At 36.4% G+C, this 21,028-nt stretch overlaps 1 protein-coding gene across 2 annotated transcripts; it reads left to right on the forward strand.

The window, feature by feature from the left end:
* Positions 1–744: 744 nt before the first annotated feature.
* LOC107870071 (insulin-degrading enzyme-like 1, peroxisomal) lies at positions 745–19,603 on the forward strand. Of its 2 annotated transcripts, none has more exons than XM_016716468.2 (26): positions 745–1,191; positions 2,250–2,325; positions 3,287–3,354; positions 6,254–6,345; positions 6,419–6,492; positions 6,603–6,646; positions 7,154–7,205; positions 8,862–8,984; positions 9,070–9,182; positions 9,876–10,038; positions 10,689–10,781; positions 10,917–11,002; positions 11,862–11,948; positions 14,090–14,193; positions 14,493–14,595; positions 14,710–14,805; positions 14,883–15,072; positions 15,219–15,280; positions 15,574–15,678; positions 16,392–16,593; positions 16,703–16,911; positions 17,449–17,573; positions 17,679–17,730; positions 17,835–17,921; positions 18,149–18,271; positions 18,979–19,603. In XM_016716468.2, the coding sequence occupies exons 1-26, from the start codon at positions 1,063–1,065 to the stop codon at positions 19,246–19,248; spliced, it is 2,928 nt and encodes a 975-aa protein (XP_016571954.2). In that variant the 5' UTR covers positions 745–1,062; the 3' UTR covers positions 19,249–19,603. The 2 variants fall into 2 exon arrangements, with proteins under 2 accessions (XP_016571954.2, XP_016571956.2); XM_016716470.2 differs by lacking the exon at positions 745–1,191 and adding an exon at positions 2,432–2,655 and having other exon boundaries at positions 2,244–2,325.
* Positions 19,604–21,028: the final 1,425 nt, after the last annotated feature.

The raw sequence follows: 21,028 nt of genomic DNA on the forward strand, positions 1-21,028 counted from the left end.
TTCGTTTAAAACGAATGATCTTTTTATATAGTAATTCTTTAATTTTAAATTTGTATACTCCATTAGATATTTAAGATCATGAAATTTAAAAGTTCAAGTATTTATTTATTTTAAACTTTGTGTCAAATCAAAATATATTTAACATATTAAAATGGAGGAAGTACTTGACAAGATGACTAGGCATTTAATTCTTTAATTTCAACTTTTCACTTCACATATTTAAGATCATAAGATTACATTATTCTGATCCACTTGGCATATGTCTAATTTAATATCATAAGACAAAAATCTTATTTATTTTCTTAAAACTCTGTTTCAAGTTAAAATAGGTCAAACAAATTAAAACGACAAAAAATACTCCCTCCATTTCAAATAATCTTCTAATCTTAAATTAAAGAGATATCAAATGTATCAAAACTATCTTTTAATCTCGTGATCCTAAATATATCACATCGAAAGTTGAAATTAAAGAGTCACAAAAAAAATACAGTAATCATTTTTTCAGACTAACTAAAAAAGAAAGTAATCAAACAAATTGAAACATACCAAACACTTAGCAGTCGTTTGGTTGGGAAAGAATTATTCCGAAGTAGTTAATTTCGAAATCAGTTGCCCCATCATGTATATGAAAAAACTTATCTCATTACTATAATATAAATGGTGAAATAAATAATCCCGATACTAACTAATACATCAAACCAAATATGAGTAATTTTATTTCAAAATTATTTATCTCTTAACGAGCCCTTACTTACACAAGATGACTAGGCATTGACCCTTGTCAATTTCCCTCCTTTATGGCCATTATTCAACATTAGTAGGCTCACTTGTATACACCATATAACAATGCAACAACATGAAAGTTTCTCTATAATTTCAAGAAAACACATTTTTTAGACCAAAGTTGAAATTTTTTTGGTGATTCTTGAAATACCCATTTTGGATTCTTGAACTTTTTTTGAGTAAAGTTGATGTCTTGGTGATTCTTGAAATACCCATTTTGGATTCTTGAACTTGTTTGGAGGTATTTGGGATTTGGGGTTGTTGAATATTGGAGAGAAAATGGCTGTGGGTAGAGTAGATGAACCAGTAGAGATTTTTAAGGCACGTTCAGATAAGAGGGAGTATAGAAGAATTGTTCTTCAGAACTCTCTTGAAGTGCTACTTATTAGTGATCCTGAAACAGATAAGGTCAGGTTGTGAACTATTTTGAGGAAAGTGTTTTAGGAATTACATGAATTTATTGTGAACTATTCGATTATGTATTGTTTTGTTGTAGTTTCTGTTATGCTACTGTTTGTTGTTTTGTTATTATCTGTTGATTGGTAAGGTCTGCGTGGGACCATATGTTGTTGTTATTATTGTTGCTATCAGTTGATTCTTTTTACCTCAATTATCTAGTGTTTTGTTGTAGTTTCTGTTATGATACTATCTGTTGGTTTGTTATTATCTGTTGATTGGTAAGGTTTGCGTATACTCTACTCTCCCCAGACCCCACATTGTGGGACTACACTGGATATGTTGTTGTTGCTATCAGCTGATTCCTTGTACCTCGATTATTGAATTATTTTGTTGTAGTTTCTGTTATGCTACTACCTGTTGTTTTGTTATTATCTGTTGATTGGTAAGGTCTGCGTATACTGTACTCTCCCCGGACCCCACATTGTGGAACTACACTGGGTATGTTGTTGTTGTTGCTGCTATCGGTTGATTCGTTGTTGCTGCTGCTATCAGTTGATTCCTTGTATCTCAATTAGTGTTTGTTTTATTGTAGTTTCTGTTGTTTTGTGTAAATGCTCCTGTAGTTTCTTGTCCTTCGATTTCTGCTACTATCAGTTGATTCCTTGGACCTCGAATATCATATTAGTTAATTGTAATAACTATTCTTCTACTATCGGAAGTAACCTTCCTACCTCGTAACTAGGGGTAAGGTCTAAGTATACTTTATCCTACCTGGACCACATATTGTGGGACAACACTAAGTATGTTGTTGTTGGGTTCTTCCTGCTCCTGTAGTTTCTTGTCCTTCGATATCTGCTAATATGAGTTCATTCCTTGTACCTTGACTATCTTGTTGTTTTGTTTTACTTAATGTTATGCTACTATTTGCTATTTTGTTACTCCATTATTTATTGATTGGTAGGGTCACTCCTATCAGGGTTTGTTGTTGTTGTTGGGTTCTGTATAAATGTTTTTTTTTATGTTGTTGGGTTCTTATATAAATGTATTTTTTTTTGTTGTTGGATCAGTGTGCTGCTTCCATGGATGTGCCTGTGGGATATTACAGTGATCCTAAGGGTCTTGAAGGCCTTGCTCATTTTCTTGGTAAGTAAGCTAGTGCATTGACTCTAGGTCTTGTAGCAACTCTAGACACTGCTGCTTTTTATTTTTATTTATGGTGTAACTAGTAAAGTTGCTTCCACGTGACTAGGAGGTCACAGGTTCAAGCCGTGGAAACACCCTCTTGCAGAAATGTAGGTTAAGGTTGCATACAATAGATTCTCGTGATCCGGCCCTTCCCTGGACCCCATGCATAGCGGGAGCTTTAGTGCACCAGGATGCCCTTCTTTTTCTATGACTGTGGTGTTCGAACTAGCTTGCGTGCTACTTGACTATCCATGTATACCTACTACCTCCCACCAGCATAGGTACTAGGTAAGTCTACACCAAGGAATCACCTAGTGTCGTACGTGGTTTTTATTTAATACTATCAATTATGAATGAGTTGAACTTAGAATTTTGAACAAAACCATCGTAGTTTTGCTCCTATAGCTTCTTGCCTTTCAATTTTTGTTACTGTATGATGTTTCTTGCACTTATATTATTGTATTAGTTTTCTGTAGTGACTATTCAGTATGTCTTGTGATGTTTTCTCTTCTGTTTATCTCTTTCTGGACTGCTTTGGACTGTTCTTCTTGAGCCAAGTGTCTTATCGGAAACAACTTCTCTACCTCTGAGTTAGGGGTAAGGTTTGCGTACACTATACGTTCCCCAGAATTCCGCAGAACTAGATATTACACTGGGTGTGTTGTCGTTGTTGTAGCTTTTGTGTTATGCATCAGTATTCTGCCAGCCTGGATGGTGTTGGTTTCTTGGAGGGTGGGAATTTTAACTTCTCTTAATGAGCATCTGGTGTGGTTTTGGTTAATTTCACGATCTTGTTTCTTCATTTTTGCGAGTTAATTGCACTCTTTGCAAGGCATTCCGTTCTACTGTTTGCGATTTCAGTTTCACTTTCTTCCTTGAGGTAAAAGTGCACACTGAATCTTAATGTGTTAAACTGCAGAACATATGCTGTTTTATGCAAGTGAGAAGTATCCCGTGGAGAATAGTTACTCAAAGTACATCACCCAGGTATGATTCTTTTATCTTATTGGCAATTATGATATACTTTTGTGTACTTGCTTATCCTCGCAATCTTCTGCTCTTCAGGACTATTGAGAGATGATTATTGTTTATGTCCTTATTTTTTATATTAGGGGTACATTTTGATCGTTTTCAGGGGTTCTTTTATTAAGCCTTGACGGTGACACATGGTGGTAGTTTAACTATTTGCATATGCTTTAGTCGTTAATTTGTTAATTCAACGTGACTTCTCCACCCCGAAATTTAAGGGGAAGGTTAGAATGTGTTGAAAAGTTATCGCCAACTTAATATCCAAGACACGTCAAAGAAGAATCTAAAATATTCAAAGGTTTAAAGAAATGAAGGAATATCGCTAGAATGAGTGTTCTAGAAATATTCTTGAAAGCGTAATGCTAGAAATAAGTAGTTGGAAACTTTCGAATAGAGTAGTATTACTCTTAGCTAGATTCTTTCGTCACTACCTATAAATAGAGGTGGTTCATTTGAGATGTGTTTGTGTTCAAATAAATTGAGCGCATGTAAAGAGTGAGTGCTCCAGCAAGCAAGCAAAAAGTGAACGATCAAGAGAAAAATAACAGAGAGCAACAAAGAGAGTTGCTCGAGATTGAGTGTAGGAATTTATGTTGCCCTGGATGTTCAAAAATGTTGACGGGTGCGTGTCAAATCCTCCAAAAGTAGTGTATTTTTGGAGGATCCAACATAATGCAACAACATTTTATGAGAATCCAAGCAACATAAGTAAGAATTATAAGGCCGAAGTGGGTCTTTACTTTGCAATAATAAAATTCAAGTTGTGAGCAAGCAATTATGCTCAATAATTCTCAACAGAATGTTAGTATGGAATATTGTTTCGCATTGGAAGAAAGTATTATGTGTATTCTATAAACTATCTACCGGAGTTTGTGGTGTAAGTTGTGCCAAAAATAAAGAAGTAGCATAAGGCACTGGTCTAATGCATTGCGGCAATCTCTTCTCTTGTTTTTGATATGGCAGCTGAGCCCCAATAAGTGAAGAGATTGAGAGAATGAATAGACAACTACGCGGACTAGGAGGTTATAGATGATTTATGTAATACACTACGAGCTGTGATTACTTCTATTTTTTTAGGAGATGCACACAGTTTGTTGAGAATGGAAAATTTACTACAATTATGGTGGTAGAAGAAGAAGTTATTAAATAACTGTTGGAGTCTATTTGTGGCAGTACCAATCTGGTACTGTTTATTACTAGAACTTCCAATAAACGAAATTAAATAATTATTGGAGTTTGTGCCGGTTGGAATGTGTCATACAGTGATTTGTATCAGAATCATTTAATGCAGTCAAGCTTTTGAAACCTATGGGGAGGGTTTCAATGAACTTGAATACATATAGTCTGCATGTACATCCGTATGTACTGTAAAAAGATAATAAATTGTTAAATTGTCTCAGAGTTGGATGGACAGTAAAAGTCATGCTTTTCATGTGATTTTCCTCTCTAATTGCGGTACAAGATCACTTTCTCGGGGGCCTAGACCAGACATAACTTATTTAGGGAATATGTAACTATCTTTAAAATATTACTAGCTTTGGATGTAGTTAATTGTACAGTTCAAATAAACAATTGTAACTTTTAGCACTTACATTCTTCATTAGATTCAATAAGAGATGTAAATAAATTGGAGGATGAACAAATTGAATTGTGAGTATGTCGTCCATGTACTCTTCTAGGTAGTTTAAGATTGACGCTTGGTAGTAGCAGTTGTTAATTTACTCTTTTAGGTGTCTGTTTCCTTATTTAGCTTTAGAGACACACTTATAACTCTTTTGTCTTGGTTCTGAATGTGTTTCATTCGGACGGTAAGTCTCTAGTTATATCTCCAGTATTCAATAAAATGTCACTTATATATGATCTTCTATAATGTCCTATCTTTATTTGGATATTAGATCAAGTGTTAAGAGGAGGTCAGATACAAATGAACTTCCTTTTTCCCATTTTACATTTAATATGATATTTTTTCCTCTTTTGGTTGTGTTAGAAAAGATTAGCAAATTGCTTCTGGAGAACTACACTTTCTTATCTGTTCTAGCTTTACCCTCCTCGAACTAGTCCCTTGTTTATATTTAAATGTTATTCGACAGTTTTGAGTCTATGAATGCCTAGCAATGAGGTAACCGAGTGGTTGTGATGAAAACAATTGTTTGTACATTTAAAGAAGATGAAAATTGGGTCTTACTCAGCATTAAAATCTAGATCATGAGATGAGGATCTCTCAAGACCATACGAAGAGACAACAACTCATTCCCTGAACTAATGTGGGATTCTAACACCTCTGCATGCCCATTTTGGATATCTGGAGCATAGACAGACAGGTTCCTCAGGGTAAATGCATTAAAAAGGGGACAAATTTTAGTGGATGGTGCTGCTACGGTTGGTGGCGGCGTCAGTTATAGTGATCCTGCTACTGTGAAAAAATATGATTGACGTGCTCAATTGGGTGAAATTTTCGAATTAGATCATGCTACTTTAACATGCAGACCCAGTATTGGGTAAATTTTCTTGTCAAAAAAGGTATTAGGTAAATTAGGACTAAGAATGGATTTGACTTGATATCATGTAAAGAAGATGAACCTTGACACTAACTCAACCCATCCAGGACTATACAAAGAAACAACAACCCATTCCCTCAACCAATGTGGCACTCTAACAGGGCACTAAAAATCTATAATGTGAATACTCGTTCATTGTCAGTTGAAACAATCAACGAAGAATTATTCATAAAAAGAAAAAAGAAAAGCGACTAGTGCGTTTACATCTAAATGAATGAGTTTTGCATGAACTTCTCTTCGGGTAGCTGTCTTATAAGTTATAGATTTTAATTTCCTCCCATTCTTGATTATTGATTCAGCACGGAGGTTCCACCAATGCTTATACATCTTCGGAGCACACCAACTTTTACTTCGACATAAATGCAGATTGTTTTGAAGAAGCATTGGACAGGTATGGATTTAATTTCTCCTTATTATCTTTGAAAGAATATCTATGAAATGCCTTACGATGTTTCATTATTTAGATTTGCACAGTTTTTTGTCAAACCATTGATGTCACCTGATGCTACAACAAGGGAAATTAAAGCTGTTGATTCTGGTTAGGCTTCATAATTTATGCATGTTGATGCATTCAGTCCTTTAAATATTAACCAGTTCTGATTGCTCTTTCTTGTCTTGTGCCTGTCGCGACTTGCTGAATCATCTCAGAGAACCAAAACAACCTATTATCTGATGGTCACAGAATTTACCAGGTATTTATAAGCCAGCTTTAGGCTTCCTTTGGTACTTGTGATGATTCCTTGATGATGGAGATAGATGAAGTCGCACTGTGTGACCTCATCAGTTAAAAGATAAACTATTAGAGAGGGGATACTGTTGTTTATTTAGTTTAAGAAATATTCCGCTACAATATTGAATTGAGTGCGGGACCTCTTGCCTACTCGGATACTATGTTGAATTGTGTGATCACACGTCTAGAACTTTAGTTATTAGTGAGGGACTTTCTTATTTATTTACTTTAGGTCTGCTGCAATGTATAGGATTACCTTGTCCTTGTACTCGATAAGGATATGCTAACTATTGTTCTAAGATCTTTTGATTTCTGAACTTGTTTTTCCATGTTATGATTGTTTCCCTCTCTAATCTTGTGGATCTTGAGATTCTACATTTGTTACATAGCTGCTAGTGCTGTGTTGTTTAGCACTTCCAAATTTTTGTAGTAAAGATCACCCTTCATTTTTGCATTACTTTCCATGCAGCTTCAGAAACACCTGAGCTCTAAAGATCATCCATTCCACAAATTCGGCACAGGTTTGTTATTTGATGTATAATGTCTTCCATTTGATTTGACTGCATGGCTTGCAATCTAACTTTGGCTTACCTTAAATCCCTTTTTAATTAACTTGTCCAGTGTCTAATGCTGCACTTTTAGCTGATTTGTCCTTTTCAGAACATCAATGCTGTAAAAATATATGTAAACACAGTATCTTTGGATTTCGGATAAGGCGGAGTATCTTTTACTAATTTTACTTAAACCTTTCTTTTGCATAAATGATTTTATTGACAAAAAAGGTTTTCTTTTTCAATACTAGTAGACCCTCTACCTCTTATTCCCCCGCTTTACTATAGTATAAGATACTACATTAGTTAAGGAGGCTGGTGAGGACGTGAATCATCTTCCACTACATTGCAGGTTGATTATTAGGTTATGGTGGGATATGCGGGTGGTTTGGCACTTCTTCGGCAATGCCAAACACTGTGAGAGAGTTGATATTCAGTTGGAAGAGCGTGAGAAGGAGAAGACCAAGGGCATGGAATATGGTTCCACTAGCGTTAGTGTGGGTTGTTTGGTGAGAGAAATAGGAGAGCTTTTGAAGGTGTAGAGTTGAGTTTCTCTCGGTTGCGGAGTAGTCTCCGTTTCCCTATTTTCTTTCGGTGCACTTAGAAAGTTCCTTGTTGTATAGACGACTGGCTGAAGTTTGTAGAGAATCATATCGTGTTTGTATATCCTCTACTTTTTGCTACATCTCTTGTATACGGCAGTTGTGGTCATATTTATGAATGAAAATACTTTTACTTGGTCATAAAAAAAATAACAATATAGGAAGTTTTTCTTTCATAAAGATGAGTACTTCTTGATCCCTTCACTTTAGTTATTTTTTTTCCGGTATGCTTTGATATACTCGTTCACGAGACGAGGATCTATTGGAAACAGTCTCTCTACCTCCCAAGCTAGGGGTAAGGTCTGCGTACACTCTAACCTCCCCAACCCCAGACCCCACTTGTGGGATTACACTGGCTATTTTTTTGTTGTATAGGGATGAGTACTGATCCTTTTCCATACCATTGAACTATTTGAAGGCTAGCACTTGACTTTCAAACACCAAAAGATAGAGAGTCTCCTAATTTTTATTTGTAATAATACATTCTGTTGACATCACTGGTGTTACATGATCTTTGCACATTATGAAGTTGATGATTTTGTGTATGTAACGGGGAAAAACTGACCACTTTGAAGATGAAGCTCAATTATATACTTTTGCTTTCTCTTTGATTTAGAAAGGAATATGTAAATGAGGCTGAATCATTGTTAGATTTCATTAGTTCCCCACATAACTAAAAGGAACTAAACTTTTGGGTTAGGTTGTACAGCTAACAGCTCCATCTTAGTGTAATCTTTTGTGAATAGGTTTCTTTCAGTTGAAAATTTCACTCCTTTGTTTCAGTTAATTCATTATTTTGGTTATACAAAATTATTTCGCTACTCCGGCACCTATTTTGTTCTCATCGATATTGAACTGCTTGTGTGGCCAACTGAACAAGCATTACGAACTCCCTCCTGTTCTCTGTTTCTCTTCCGAACAACCGAATACCTTTCCCGATATTACTTTTCTGTATTTGAGAGAACAAGAAATTACAGTATCTCTGTTGCTCTTTGTTTCTTTTTTACATTTGACTCTTGCACAGGCAATTGGGATACTTTGGAGGTGCAACCAAAAGCAAGAGGGGTGAATACAAGGGAGGAGCTTCTCAAATTTTATGACGAAAATTATTCAGCCAACTTAATGCATTTGGTTGTTTATGCAAAAGGTAGTCGGTTGATTTCTCTTTTCTTCCCTATAAATTGTTATTATGGAATACTATCTATACTAATTTTCCCTATTAAAACACTCAGATTGCCTTGATAAAGCTCAGACACTGGTGCAGAGCATATTCCAAGAAGTTCCAAATACCAATAGAAGTTACTCTCCTGTTACTGATCAGCCTTGCAAATCAGAACATCTTCAGGTGCTCAAATAGGTGTATGGGTTATATATTTGACACAGAAGGGCTATGTTCTAGCGGATCTCTTTTCTCTTGCCTCATTTGTGTTAGCTGGATTGGAAGGTGTTCTTTTTATGGTACAATGATTAGCGGCAAGACAAGGAAGGGAGAAAGTGTTTATGATATGGGGTCACTTGAACTTAAGATTGATAAATTTTACTGGGCTTATGATTTATCAGATAGATTTTGGAATTTGTGAGAAATGAATGGTTTTTCCTATTCTGCACCCTACCTTCATAGAAGAGAGCTAAATTTCTGGCTGTTTCCTACCACTACTTATCATCTTTCGAGATTTAGCTTAATTGGCTTTGGTGGACAACTCACGAAAGAAACTGTGAGTCCTTTCCTTGAGTCCATGTACTTGAGATGCAATAAGATGTCACCTATGCATAACAAATTACTCAATCGTCATAGTATATACTTGTCCCTGAGTTGACATATTATGTATATTCTGACGTGATATTCCTTAATCTCAAGGAGAAGTCTTATTGATGAAGTATGAAATCATATCAAATTTCTAGCAGTGGTTGAAGCTTCCCATTTTTATTGGCAGAAATGAGCTAATAATCTACATTCTTCTCTCTTCTATTGTATTCTGTTCTTTATTACAAAGACATTGTCGTCTGATGCGGATGATATTTTACTTTTGCTACACAGATACTAGTCAGAGCTGTTCCAATAAAACAAGGTCATAGGTTGAGGCTCTTGTGGCCAATAATTCCAGACTTAACTTACTACAAGGAAGCGCCTTCAAACTATTTGAGCCACTTGATTGGACATGAAGGGGAAGGATCCTTGTTTTATATCTTGAAGAAGTTAGGTGAGTTCTCAACATAATCGTTAGATCTATTCCACCAGCCATTTGTTATGAGGCACTTATGGAACCCTTGAGTTCAATCATAAGTATTTCATTTACACAAATCTTTTGAGTGGTTGAGATATTGTCATCAATGCTATCAAAAGTAACCTTGCAGGGAGGCTGCATATAGTATGCCATCAACAATAACTAATGCTCTAAAGAACGAGAATGCTTTTTATCTACCATGATAAGTATCTAGAGGATTGATGTACGGTTAATTACGTCCGATAGTCCACCCTCTCTCTATTACTCTTGGAAGTAGGCACATGTTGAACTTGGAATTTTCTTGTTAGTTGTGAGGACTCAGCTCTATATTGTAAAAGCCTGTTTGTTTTTAACCCTGCTTATTCATTACCTCTTTCCTTGCTGCATTTATTTCTAAATCTCATAACCTCCTCCATGGTTTCAAAAAGCTTCCTCCCCTAGCCCATACGTCCAGAGGTATTCTGTACGATAGTTCTCTATTGAATATCATTTTTAGTAAGTGATTATTCTCTATTGCATATCACAATATCTCTCCCATTATTGATGAGAATAAGTCTCAATAACCCGGTTGATTCATACCCTGTTTCCAAGTACTTATTGCAATTTATCTTTGCAAATCCTTGCAGCTTGGGCAACAAGCTTATGGGCTGGAGAGTCAAGTGGTGGTCATCACTTCTCTTTTTTTGAAGTTTATATTAGTCTGACTGATGCCGGGCATGGTTAGTTCTTCCACCCACAGGAAATTAATGGAAATGTGTTTTCCTTAACCCTCCATTTTTTCTATATTGTTTCTGGAATTTATCTTCTATCGGGAAGTTTACTTCACTGACTTCCATGTCTCGATAACATTTCAGACCATTTTGAGGATGTAGTGGGACTGGTGTTCAAATATATTGGCCTTCTGCGACAAGCTGGTGCCTGCAAATGGATATATGATGAGGTTGTCGCACTTAACTTTGTAGCAAACACCAAAGTGATTATTGTTGTTTACTGCAGAACTATATACCTTCAAGGTTAGAGGAAGATTTATTGATAAAACATAGAAAATGGACATAGCAAGACTTAATTTCCTTAGTGATCTCTGCCTCTTCCTCTAACTCAGTCCGCGAATGTTCCTAAAAATTGGCTTCACTTTTAAGTGCATCCCAAAGTAAATGTGTTGGAACAAAAGAATCACAGAGTCAACGTGTCGTGTCATGATTAACTTTTGTTCCCAATATAAATATAAAGAGAGCATGATAACACATAGAATCTACAGAAGGAGAGGATTTACTTGATGTAGTAGGAGTTGATTCTGTAAGATTCTACTGAATCTTTAAGACCTACCTTGTTTGAAGTTTTTACGGGCATGCTATCTGAATATATATAGGGTTCAGTGGGTGATTGCTGGGAATCTGAAGCAAGCTTGATGATCAGCTAGCAGGGATAGGGACCAAGGAAATTTAGAGACAAAATTGGAGAAAATACTTTTACGTATATTTTGGGCAGTTCGAATAGGAAAAAAAATCACAGATACTTTGATGGAAAAAGTGAACCCATATCATATGTAAATCTTAGGTATTGTCAAAAAATGTGTACTTCTGGTTCTGGTGTAGAATGAACTCACTTATGTGAGTTTCTCGTAGCCAATCTCAGGACTAGAGGATGAATGATGGTTGCCATAGATTGACAACCTGTGTAAACAGTCATATTTTAGTAATTCCTCCATTTAAGTTCATAAGCACACCATGCTTCCTAGTAAAATTAAATGTTCATTCTTTTGTCAAAGTTTGCAGCTCACATATATTCTAAACATGCAGCTTTCTGCTTTGTCTGAAACTAATTTCCATTATCAAGACAAGGGTTCTCCCATCGGCTATGTGGTATATGTTGCATCGAACATGCAGGTACATTCACAATTATATTCCTGCATTTAGTGTTAATTCACTTATATGGACGCTTTTGACATACTCATTGATTCTTTTTATCTTATTGTTTTCCTTCATGCAAACAATATCTTACTGACAAAAAAGGTCCCAGAATGGTAGGACCGAAATAGCTCTAGAAGTGTAGGTTATTTACAATTTCACATATCATACTCCTAATATAGTAGATGTTAAATGTTGAACGCTCAAATGATGGGCATGCTTCCATTGCTGTACGTAGGAAATATCAAGTGCTATAAGTAATTTTTTTTATATTCAAATCTTCTACAGTTTGTCCTTATTAAAGCTTAACTTCCTTGGAGCTTTAGAAATTCAAAATGCAAACTAGAAGCTTAACTTCCTTGGAGCTTTAGAAATTCAACATGCAGACGGGAATTGTTTTCTTTCCCTCAATATGTCATTGTCAAAAAGCTTGACGGTGAAATTTCCTTGCTGATTGTATTGCCATGTGAATATAGCTGCCAGCTCAAACTTTGTGCTGATGAATATTTTGTTACCATTCTCGGGAAAAAAAGACCTTGTTACTACTTTCCAGCTTATAATGTTGATTTAAATGAAATCCCACATTGGATATGCACGGGCATTCAAAGGGATTTAGCAAGGTTTTGGGTCACTCCTCCCATAAGGTTTTTTGTTGGATCATCAATTAACAGTTCATGTTATTGGAGTCAATTTCTGGAATGCCTGTTCTATCACTCATAGGTCTTTGCTAAAATCCGTGTGTGAATCTTAAATTTGGATTACAGGTGCTGGAGGGTTTTGAGCTATATAAAGTCCATATAAGATATACAATGCTTATAAAAGTATTGTGTCACTCCACTCGTTGCTTTTAAGGCTTTGAGTTGAATGTTAGTTTCTTTTTTCACGTATCATATAGCAGAATAAGCTTTTACGACAACTCAGCTATCTCCTTCTCTTGAACTCCTTATGATCGTCAATCCCAAAAGTTTCTGTTGACTCTGGAGATTGTACTGCTTCCATTTTACCACTTCCCTAACCATTCTTTTTTTCCTTCATGGTAGAAATGACTAAGAGGTCAACAGTTCGAATCCCACTGCCTACATCAAGTACTTTGTCTATCGGAAACAACCTTTCTACCCACAAAGTAGGAGTAAGGTCTGCGTACATCCTACCCTCCCTAGACCCCACTTTTGGGATTACATTGGGTATATTGGTGGTGGTGGTGGAAATGACGAAAAGCTTCTGGAAAGTAGTCTGCATAGCCTATGTCCTTACCGATGTTATCTCCAAATGTACTCTTCTCTCCCCCTTCTACGTTAGATTCTATGTGCTTTGAGAATTTCCTCCATCCTCTCATGATTTGTTTGCATAAAGCAGTTTCATACGAAGTTCATATGCCAGTACACCTAGAGCTCTTTAACTCCCAATTTCTCCATATTCAAATAGAAAGTAACCTGCTCTAATTATGACAATGTAGATAAATCTCTTCCTTTCCGCCCCACAGAAAATTCAGGAATTCAGAACCACTGTAGTACACAAAATCATATGAAAATAGAAAGGGGGCTTTCTCATCTATTTTTGTTGTCGTTTTAGTGAAGAAAGGCATAAGGTAGGTTAATAAATTAGAGAGTACTTGATTAGGGTTATCTTTCCTTCTTCTGACAGATAGTTTCCTACTGAACCTTGTCTCCAACATCGACAAGAAGGTTTCATTTGTGTCATCTTCATGAGCGGCCCCCAGTGGTTGTCTCCGGTATGTAGCTGGAAGATCACAGTCTTTTTCCTGGTAACACCCTTATCATGTCCTCCACTTCCTTAATCTCTTCCACAGGAAAGAGTCTGCACTTGCAAATGTTAATCGTCAAACCGGGAGGTTGCCTGAAACTATAACAACAACACCCCTCTGATTGGGAAGTTGGTTCTTGTCTTCATCACAACAGCTTTCAGGCTTAAGACATTTGTCTTCACACATTCTCTCAGTCTTTCTCTTATTCTCATAGTATAGATAGTTGAGAAAACTTGATATGATTGTGGTTAGGTGTACACATTATAAATACATTTTAGACACCAGTTTGCCATTCTAATATTGATTTGTTTTTTCGATGACTAACAAATGCATATATTTGAATCATTTTTTTCAGTTTTACCCGCCAATTGACTGGTTGGTTGGGTCATCTTTACCTTCAAGGTTCAGTCCAGAAATTATTGAAGCAGTCCTAAATGATCTCACACCACAAAATGTCAGGTGAGTATGCCTTCACGTAGACAACTATATCTTTTTTAACTATTCTTTATGCAAACGGGATTCTTGCATTACTCGTCTTCTCGATGATTTCAAAGTCTAATCCTTACAATAAAAGAAGTTTCTGGATAATACGGATTAAATAAAAATACAGAGATTTAGAACTTCCGGCTTAGTCAGATTGTGTGTTCAACATGTATCTTGCATAAATAGTATGTTACTGAACTATGATGGTGTCATATATCATTACATTGTAGCTAAATCTTTTGGTAGTACCTCTCACAAAAAAGTCTTTCCAACAGAATCATTTGGGTTTCAACAAAATTTGAGGGTAATACAGACTCAACGGAGCCTTGGTATGGGACTGCATATTCAGTAGAGAAAATAACAAGCTCCACGATTGAGGTGCGCAGTCGGTATCTGTAAATACTGATGCTTTTGATTTGATGAAGATATACCATCTTAATATTGCTTAAGTCAGTATTTACTAGAATGACAACACTTCTCTGAATGTTACAGCAATGGATGGAGAAGGCTCCTGATGGAAATTTGCATCTACCTGTCCCTAATATGTTTATTCCTACCGATTTGTCCATTAAAACTGTCTCGAACAAGGTATTACTTACAACTAAACCTCATTTCACACACTTTCACTTTATTAAATTCCTGAAATGTTTTGCCCTTTAATACAGATGAATTTTCCGGCGTTGTTAAGGAAATCCCCTCATTCAAGGTTATGGTACAAGCCAGATACATTATTCTCCATGCCAAAGGGACACTGTATAATATATTTCACCTGTCCCCAATCTAAAAGTTCTCCTGAATCAGCTGTTCTTACCTCCATTTTTGTATCGTTGCTGAAGGACTATCTAAATGAATATGGCAAGTATCAAAGATTAAGATATCATGTTTCTATATACGTTTACCTTTCAAAAAAATATGCAAGGACATTTTGACAGTTGAAATACTGATCAATTAATTCACTGGATATTCCGCTTAAGTCGACTAATCTATGTTGCATCTTTCAGCCTACGATGCCGAGCTTGCTGGTCTCAATTATTGGATAAGTGCTCACTGTAGTGGTTTTGAGGTATCTATCTTGTACATGCATTGTCATCGTGAATGGAATCCTCTAAAGCAATAAATACAATTTACCAGAGTTAATCTTCACAAAACTCTCTCCCAACTTCTGTGTTTTCAATTTAAAGAAAAACTTGATTATTTGGTTGGAATATTGTCAGAGTGTTTTCCTTGGTTGCACTTTGGGAAAACATTATGCTCATCCGGCTTAAAATTATTGTCATTTTTTCCTATTCCATGTGCAATCACTTTTTAGACATCGTAATCATTGTACTCTCCCATTTTGATTTGCTTCCCTTTCAGGTTACTGTGTCTGGATATAATCATAAAATGAGGATCTTACTAGAAAAAGTTATTGATAAGATTACCAATTTCAAAGTTGAGCCTGACAGATTCGTTGTTATCAAGGTAAGTTGTCATCCCTGACAGCATTGTTTCAAGTCTTATTGTTCAAGTTGATACAAAGATTGAAGACCAGATCGTTTGATGGTAATTGCTGCATCTAATTTTATGTGAATACATTGGTCCTGTACGAAGTTCACAAGCATGCTATATCTAGGTCTGCTTCAAATATTGTGCCTCATAGTTACATTTTATTCTAAGGATCTAGGTCAGCTTAAGATATGTACGACATCTTCAAGTTTGATTCGAGGAACTTGAACTCTATTAAGAACATTCAGCTTGTATTCTCAACACTTACATCAAAGAGTGATTCTTGGCTTGCTTGGTGCAAATATGTCTCGGACAATACCGTTTGCATTTTTGGCTGGTTTGCCAGAAATTATTTCCCATTTAATTAATTTTGTTGTCTGTTTGCATATTAAAGAAACGCCAAGTTGGAGCTATATTAACTGTATTTCTGATCCGTGTGACTGCAGCTGAATTATTGAACCGCTACATGGCCCAGCCAGTATTGCTTTCAATAATTTTAGTGTACTGTCATGACAAACGATTTAGTTAACCCCGTATGCCTTATTGTAAGTCCAGGAATATTAAACGTAGAGTAAAATAAGAGAAAGAAAGGAAAATGTGACAATTGTGATTGCCATTAGCTAACATTTTGAATCCAAAGCCGTGGCCTGATAATTCCTTCTCACGTACTCCTTTTTAATCTTATGAAGGAATTGTACTCGAAGCAATATCAAAACATCAAGTTTCAACAGCCATACGAGCAAGCTTTGTACTACTACTCATTAATACTTAGGGAACACTCATGGTCATGGGATGACGAACGGGAAGTTCTTACTAATCTTGAAGTCGATGACCTTGTTAAATTTTATCCTCTGCTGCTATCGAGGACATTTCTGGAGTGCTACATAGCAGGTTTTTTTTTCCTTCCCTACTAGAGGTTTTTTTTCCCTTCCCTACTAGACTTCTCTAGGATTTTCGTCAGCTGTGTGACATATTCACCATTTTGGTTATCCCTTTGCAGGAAACATAGACTCAAAGGAAGCGGTTTCAATGATCCAGTACGTTGAAGATGCCCTGTACAAGGGTACCAAGCCTCTGTCCCGAGCCCTATTTGCGTCTGAGCATCTGTCAAGTAGAATCATAAATCTTGAAGAGAGCGTGAATTACGTCTATGCTGCAGAGGGCCTTAATTCATGTGATGAAAATTCTGCTCTGGTCCATTACATTCAGGTACATACAAGATACAACTTTTGTTATTATTCTCTTCTTGGCATTTTTGTAGTAGTACCATCTATATGATTGGACGCCCCATGGGTGAAGTCACTTTTTTCTGCAAAGTTTTCTTTTATACCACTAATAACAACATACCCAGTGTAATTCCAAATGTGGGGTTTATGGAGGGTAGGATGTACACATACCTTACCACTACTTTTTTTTTTTGATAACCGTGGTGTCCGGGCCAGCGTGCACGCACCTCGACTAATTCCACGGGATACCTGCCACCTCCCACCAGCAACAAGTACCAGGTAACTCTGTCGACCAAGGCTAGAACACATGGGAATAAGTCACCTAGTGTTTGTCTCTTCCAGGAATTGGACCTGAGACCTCATGGTGCTCAACCCAACTTCATTGAACCACTAGGCCACACCCTTGGGGTTTTCCCTTTTGTTTAGCAGTAAACTCCTACTTGTCCGGAACAAGTATTGTTAGAACAGTTAAAGAGAAAAAGCAAGAATTGAATGATCAAAACTAGATGAATACATGCAGGTGCATCCAGATGAATACATCGAGAATGTAAAACTGCAACTATTTGTTCTGATAGCTAAACAACCAGCTTTCGACCAGCTTAGATCTGTTGAGCAGCTTGGATACATAACATCACTTTCACGGACGTATGCCAACCCTTCTCATTTAAATTCTCTATGAATGTATTTACCCTTGGGAAACATGTGTTCAATTATCTTTCACCGCTGAAAGCAATGTAATGTGATCTGTAGGAGCGATGCTGGTGTTCGTGGACTGCAGCTTATAGTTCAATCCTCAGTCAAGGTAAACAGTAAATACGTCATTGCATATCTGTGTAAGCCAACAAAGAAAGATTATAAAAATCCCTTTACTTCAGTACGAGAGACTAATGGTTAGCCATAATACAGGATCCTAGATATATCGAGTCGCGGTTCCAGGCATTTCTCAAGCTGTTGGAAACTCAGCTTCTCGACATGTCAGATGATGAGTTCAAGGTCAATTATTGAATCTCCTTTCAAGATTTTCTTTCGGAATTGATACCATTTTTGAATTTCCGGAAGGCAAAAACAAAATCTGGATAATTTTTTTCTCATATTAAGCTTTGATGGTGCTGAATAATATATTAGGATGATGTGAAGCTTATTGATTATTTCCACTTGTCTGCAGTCTCAAAAATTCCGCCTCGTCTACTAAGATTTTGATATTATTGTATACGATGCAGAAAAAAGTCAATGCTCTTATTGATATTAAGCTCGAGAAGTTTAAAAGCTTATCGGAGGAGACTAATTTTTTCTGGTGGGAAATATCTGCTGGCACCTACAGATTTGATAGAATTGAAAATGAGGTATGAGCTTTCCTTATTCATATCGAGCCAGTTTTTATTTCCGCGAATTGAATTGATAGGTTAAAGTAGATTATCCTCCGTCTTCTCCTTTCTCGGGAGGGGAAGGATTATTGGCATGGGTAGTGGGTGTTTGGCACGTTTCGGTCAAACTAGAGTGTATGAAGGAAGAAAGTACTCATCCAAGTCCTGCGTACGAGATGTTGACTCCTTGAGGGAATATATTTCTTGATTTTCTTCCCATCTACCTATGCTTTGGGGGAAGAATTACCGGTACCTCTGTTGGTTGGAGCCGCTAAGTTGGTCGGACTCTCCAAAAAAGTTGTCGTACCCGTGTCGGATCCTCCAAATATACACTACTTCGACACGTACCCGATGACATTTCTGAAGAGTCCGAGCAACATAAGTTGGAGGTATAAGGTGCTGGTGGATAGTCAAGGTGCACGTAAGTTGGCCCGAATGCCACAATTATAAAAAATATTCTAGATTTCTGAAATGCTAAGTTGCACTGACTCTTCACTTTTGATGCCCCACCCGTGTCGGATTCTCCAAAAATACACTACTTTTGGTGAATCCAACATGCACCAGCTGACATTTTTGAAGAGTCCGAGCAACATAGCTGAAATGCTGAGTATACAAGTTAAAGGTACCATGGCTCATTGTCCCCTGAAACTTGATCTTCTCTCTTATTTGTAACATTCACGAATCAGGTTGCAGCATTGAAGCAGATAACAAAAACGGACCTGATCGATTTCTTTAATGAATATGTGAACGCTGGCGCTCCTAAAAGAAAGTCATTAAGCTTACAAGTCTTCGGAAGCTCACATTCTTCCGAATTCAAGTCGGGGAAAGTCGATCCTGCTGAGCCAAACGTCATCCAGATTGAAGATATATACAGTTTCCGGCGATCCCGCCCTCTCCACCATTCATTTAAGGGAGACCTTGTCCATTTGAGACCTCATGATGTTGATCATCAGTGAAATTAACTGCATACTGAAGTGACTTGTTCACAATAGACATAGCTATACTAGTCATTGTACAGTGCAAATATAAATTTTGTTATAAAGGTAACAAAATGAACTCTTTCGCTTCGTTGACCGGGGCTTCAAATCCCCGACGAAGAAAAAACACTAGGTGATTTCTTCCGTCTGTGTAAGTGGTGATCTATTTTGCTCTCCTAGAGTACATGTTACATAATGTGTGTGTGTCTAAACCATGAACATTGTGGAGTTTCCACATCAGTAGGGATGAGCGCTTAGTTTGTATCTGCGTCCGGTGTTTCTTGTTCATAGTGCTTTAGTGATATCTATGATTTTGAATAGATAGTTTGTAGTATCACCTTGTGGCTGTCTTGTTTCTTTTATTATCTAGCGTTTGTATTGTCTTTTTGTATTTTCTATTTGTTATACTGTTATTTGTCCCTAGCCGGAGGTCTATGGAAAACAGTCTCTCTACTTTATCTGAGGTCGTGGTATGGACTGCGTATATTTTATCCTCCCCGAGACTGCTTTCTAGGAATACACTGGGTATGTTGTTGTATATGATCTCGGGACAATCTTTGTCCGATGTGCTAGTTTTTAGGGTTGAGTCATGTTCGACGTTCATTTCTTTACATGGTATCAGTAACAGGCTCATCTCGGTTTTAGTTGACGTTGGACCCTTATCTTGTATCTTATATTGTCCACGCTCTCGATGATTTGATTTTGCCATAGCATGAGAGATTACTGGTTTTCGTCAATCGTATTTCGAAAAGTTCATGGACATAAACATACACCTTAATTTACCGTACTAACACAAATCGCCACCCTTGCAAAGTAATTACAAAAATCTCAACTAATTATGTATCGAGAGCTAATTATGTATCTTTACGAAGGAAAAAAAAAAAGTGATCTTCGTTGGATATAACAGGAGCTTATTATGTATCTTGAAATATCCAAAATCGATATTTTCAGTAGTTATGCAAAATGTCGGGATTTTTCGTAATTAAGCTTCAAACTGTCGGGATTTATGTTGTTGATTACAGGCTATGAAATGGGCCTACATATAAGGTCCAGTATGCTTCTTTGGGTTCAGCCCAACATTCTACCCCATCCCTCCATTAACGTTTATCTGTAACATTTTGCTTTTCGAGAGTCAAAACGTATAGATTTTGATCGATATTTTGAGATACGAGAAAAATTGTTATAATATTATTTTCGTCTAATTTTCGAAAGTCTAAAAGTCGAAGTTAGAATATTGAATTAATTTAATTAAATTATCTTCGAAGATTAGTAAATTTTACTCTCATGAAGCGAAATTTTTTATCAATTACGTCAAGATTCTGATTCAATTTTAACCTTAGTTTCCTAATTCATAAATTGTGCACAAATATAATTATTTAAAGAATAGCCAAACAGTTACAAATAAGACAAGATGGGATCATCAAATAAAAGCTCTCGATATGCACGAGTAGTAACTTTATCAATTACGTCAAGACTCTGATTCAATTTTAACCTTATTTACCTAATTCATAAATTGTGCACAAATATAACTATTTAAAGAATAGCCAAAAAATTACAAAAAGACAGGATGGGATCATCAAATAAAAGCTCTCGTTATGCATGAGGATGACTAACTTTATTAATAACGTAAAGACTCTGATTCAATTTTAACCTTAGTTTCCTAATTCATAAATTTGTGCACAAATTTAACTATTTAAAGAATAGCCAAAAAGTTAAAAATATTAAATAAAAGCTCTCATTATGAACGAGGAGTAACTTT

This window comes from Capsicum annuum, chromosome 5, assembly GCF_002878395.1.
Source record: "Capsicum annuum cultivar UCD-10X-F1 chromosome 5, UCD10Xv1.1, whole genome shotgun sequence".
Taxonomy (NCBI): Eukaryota; Viridiplantae; Streptophyta; class Magnoliopsida; order Solanales; family Solanaceae; genus Capsicum; species Capsicum annuum.

Coding starts and splice junctions, on each gene's coding strand:
- LOC107870071 (XM_016716468.2), top strand. CDS start 1,063: ATGGCTGTGGGTAGAGTAGATGAACCAGTAGAGATTTTTAAGGCACGT. Junction 14,596..14,709: donor TAACAAGCTCCACGATTGAG/GTGCGCAGTCGG, acceptor TGAATGTTACAG/CAATGGATGGAGAAGGCTCC. Junction 14,806..14,882: donor TTAAAACTGTCTCGAACAAG/GTATTACTTACA, acceptor CCTTTAATACAG/ATGAATTTTCCGGCGTTGTT.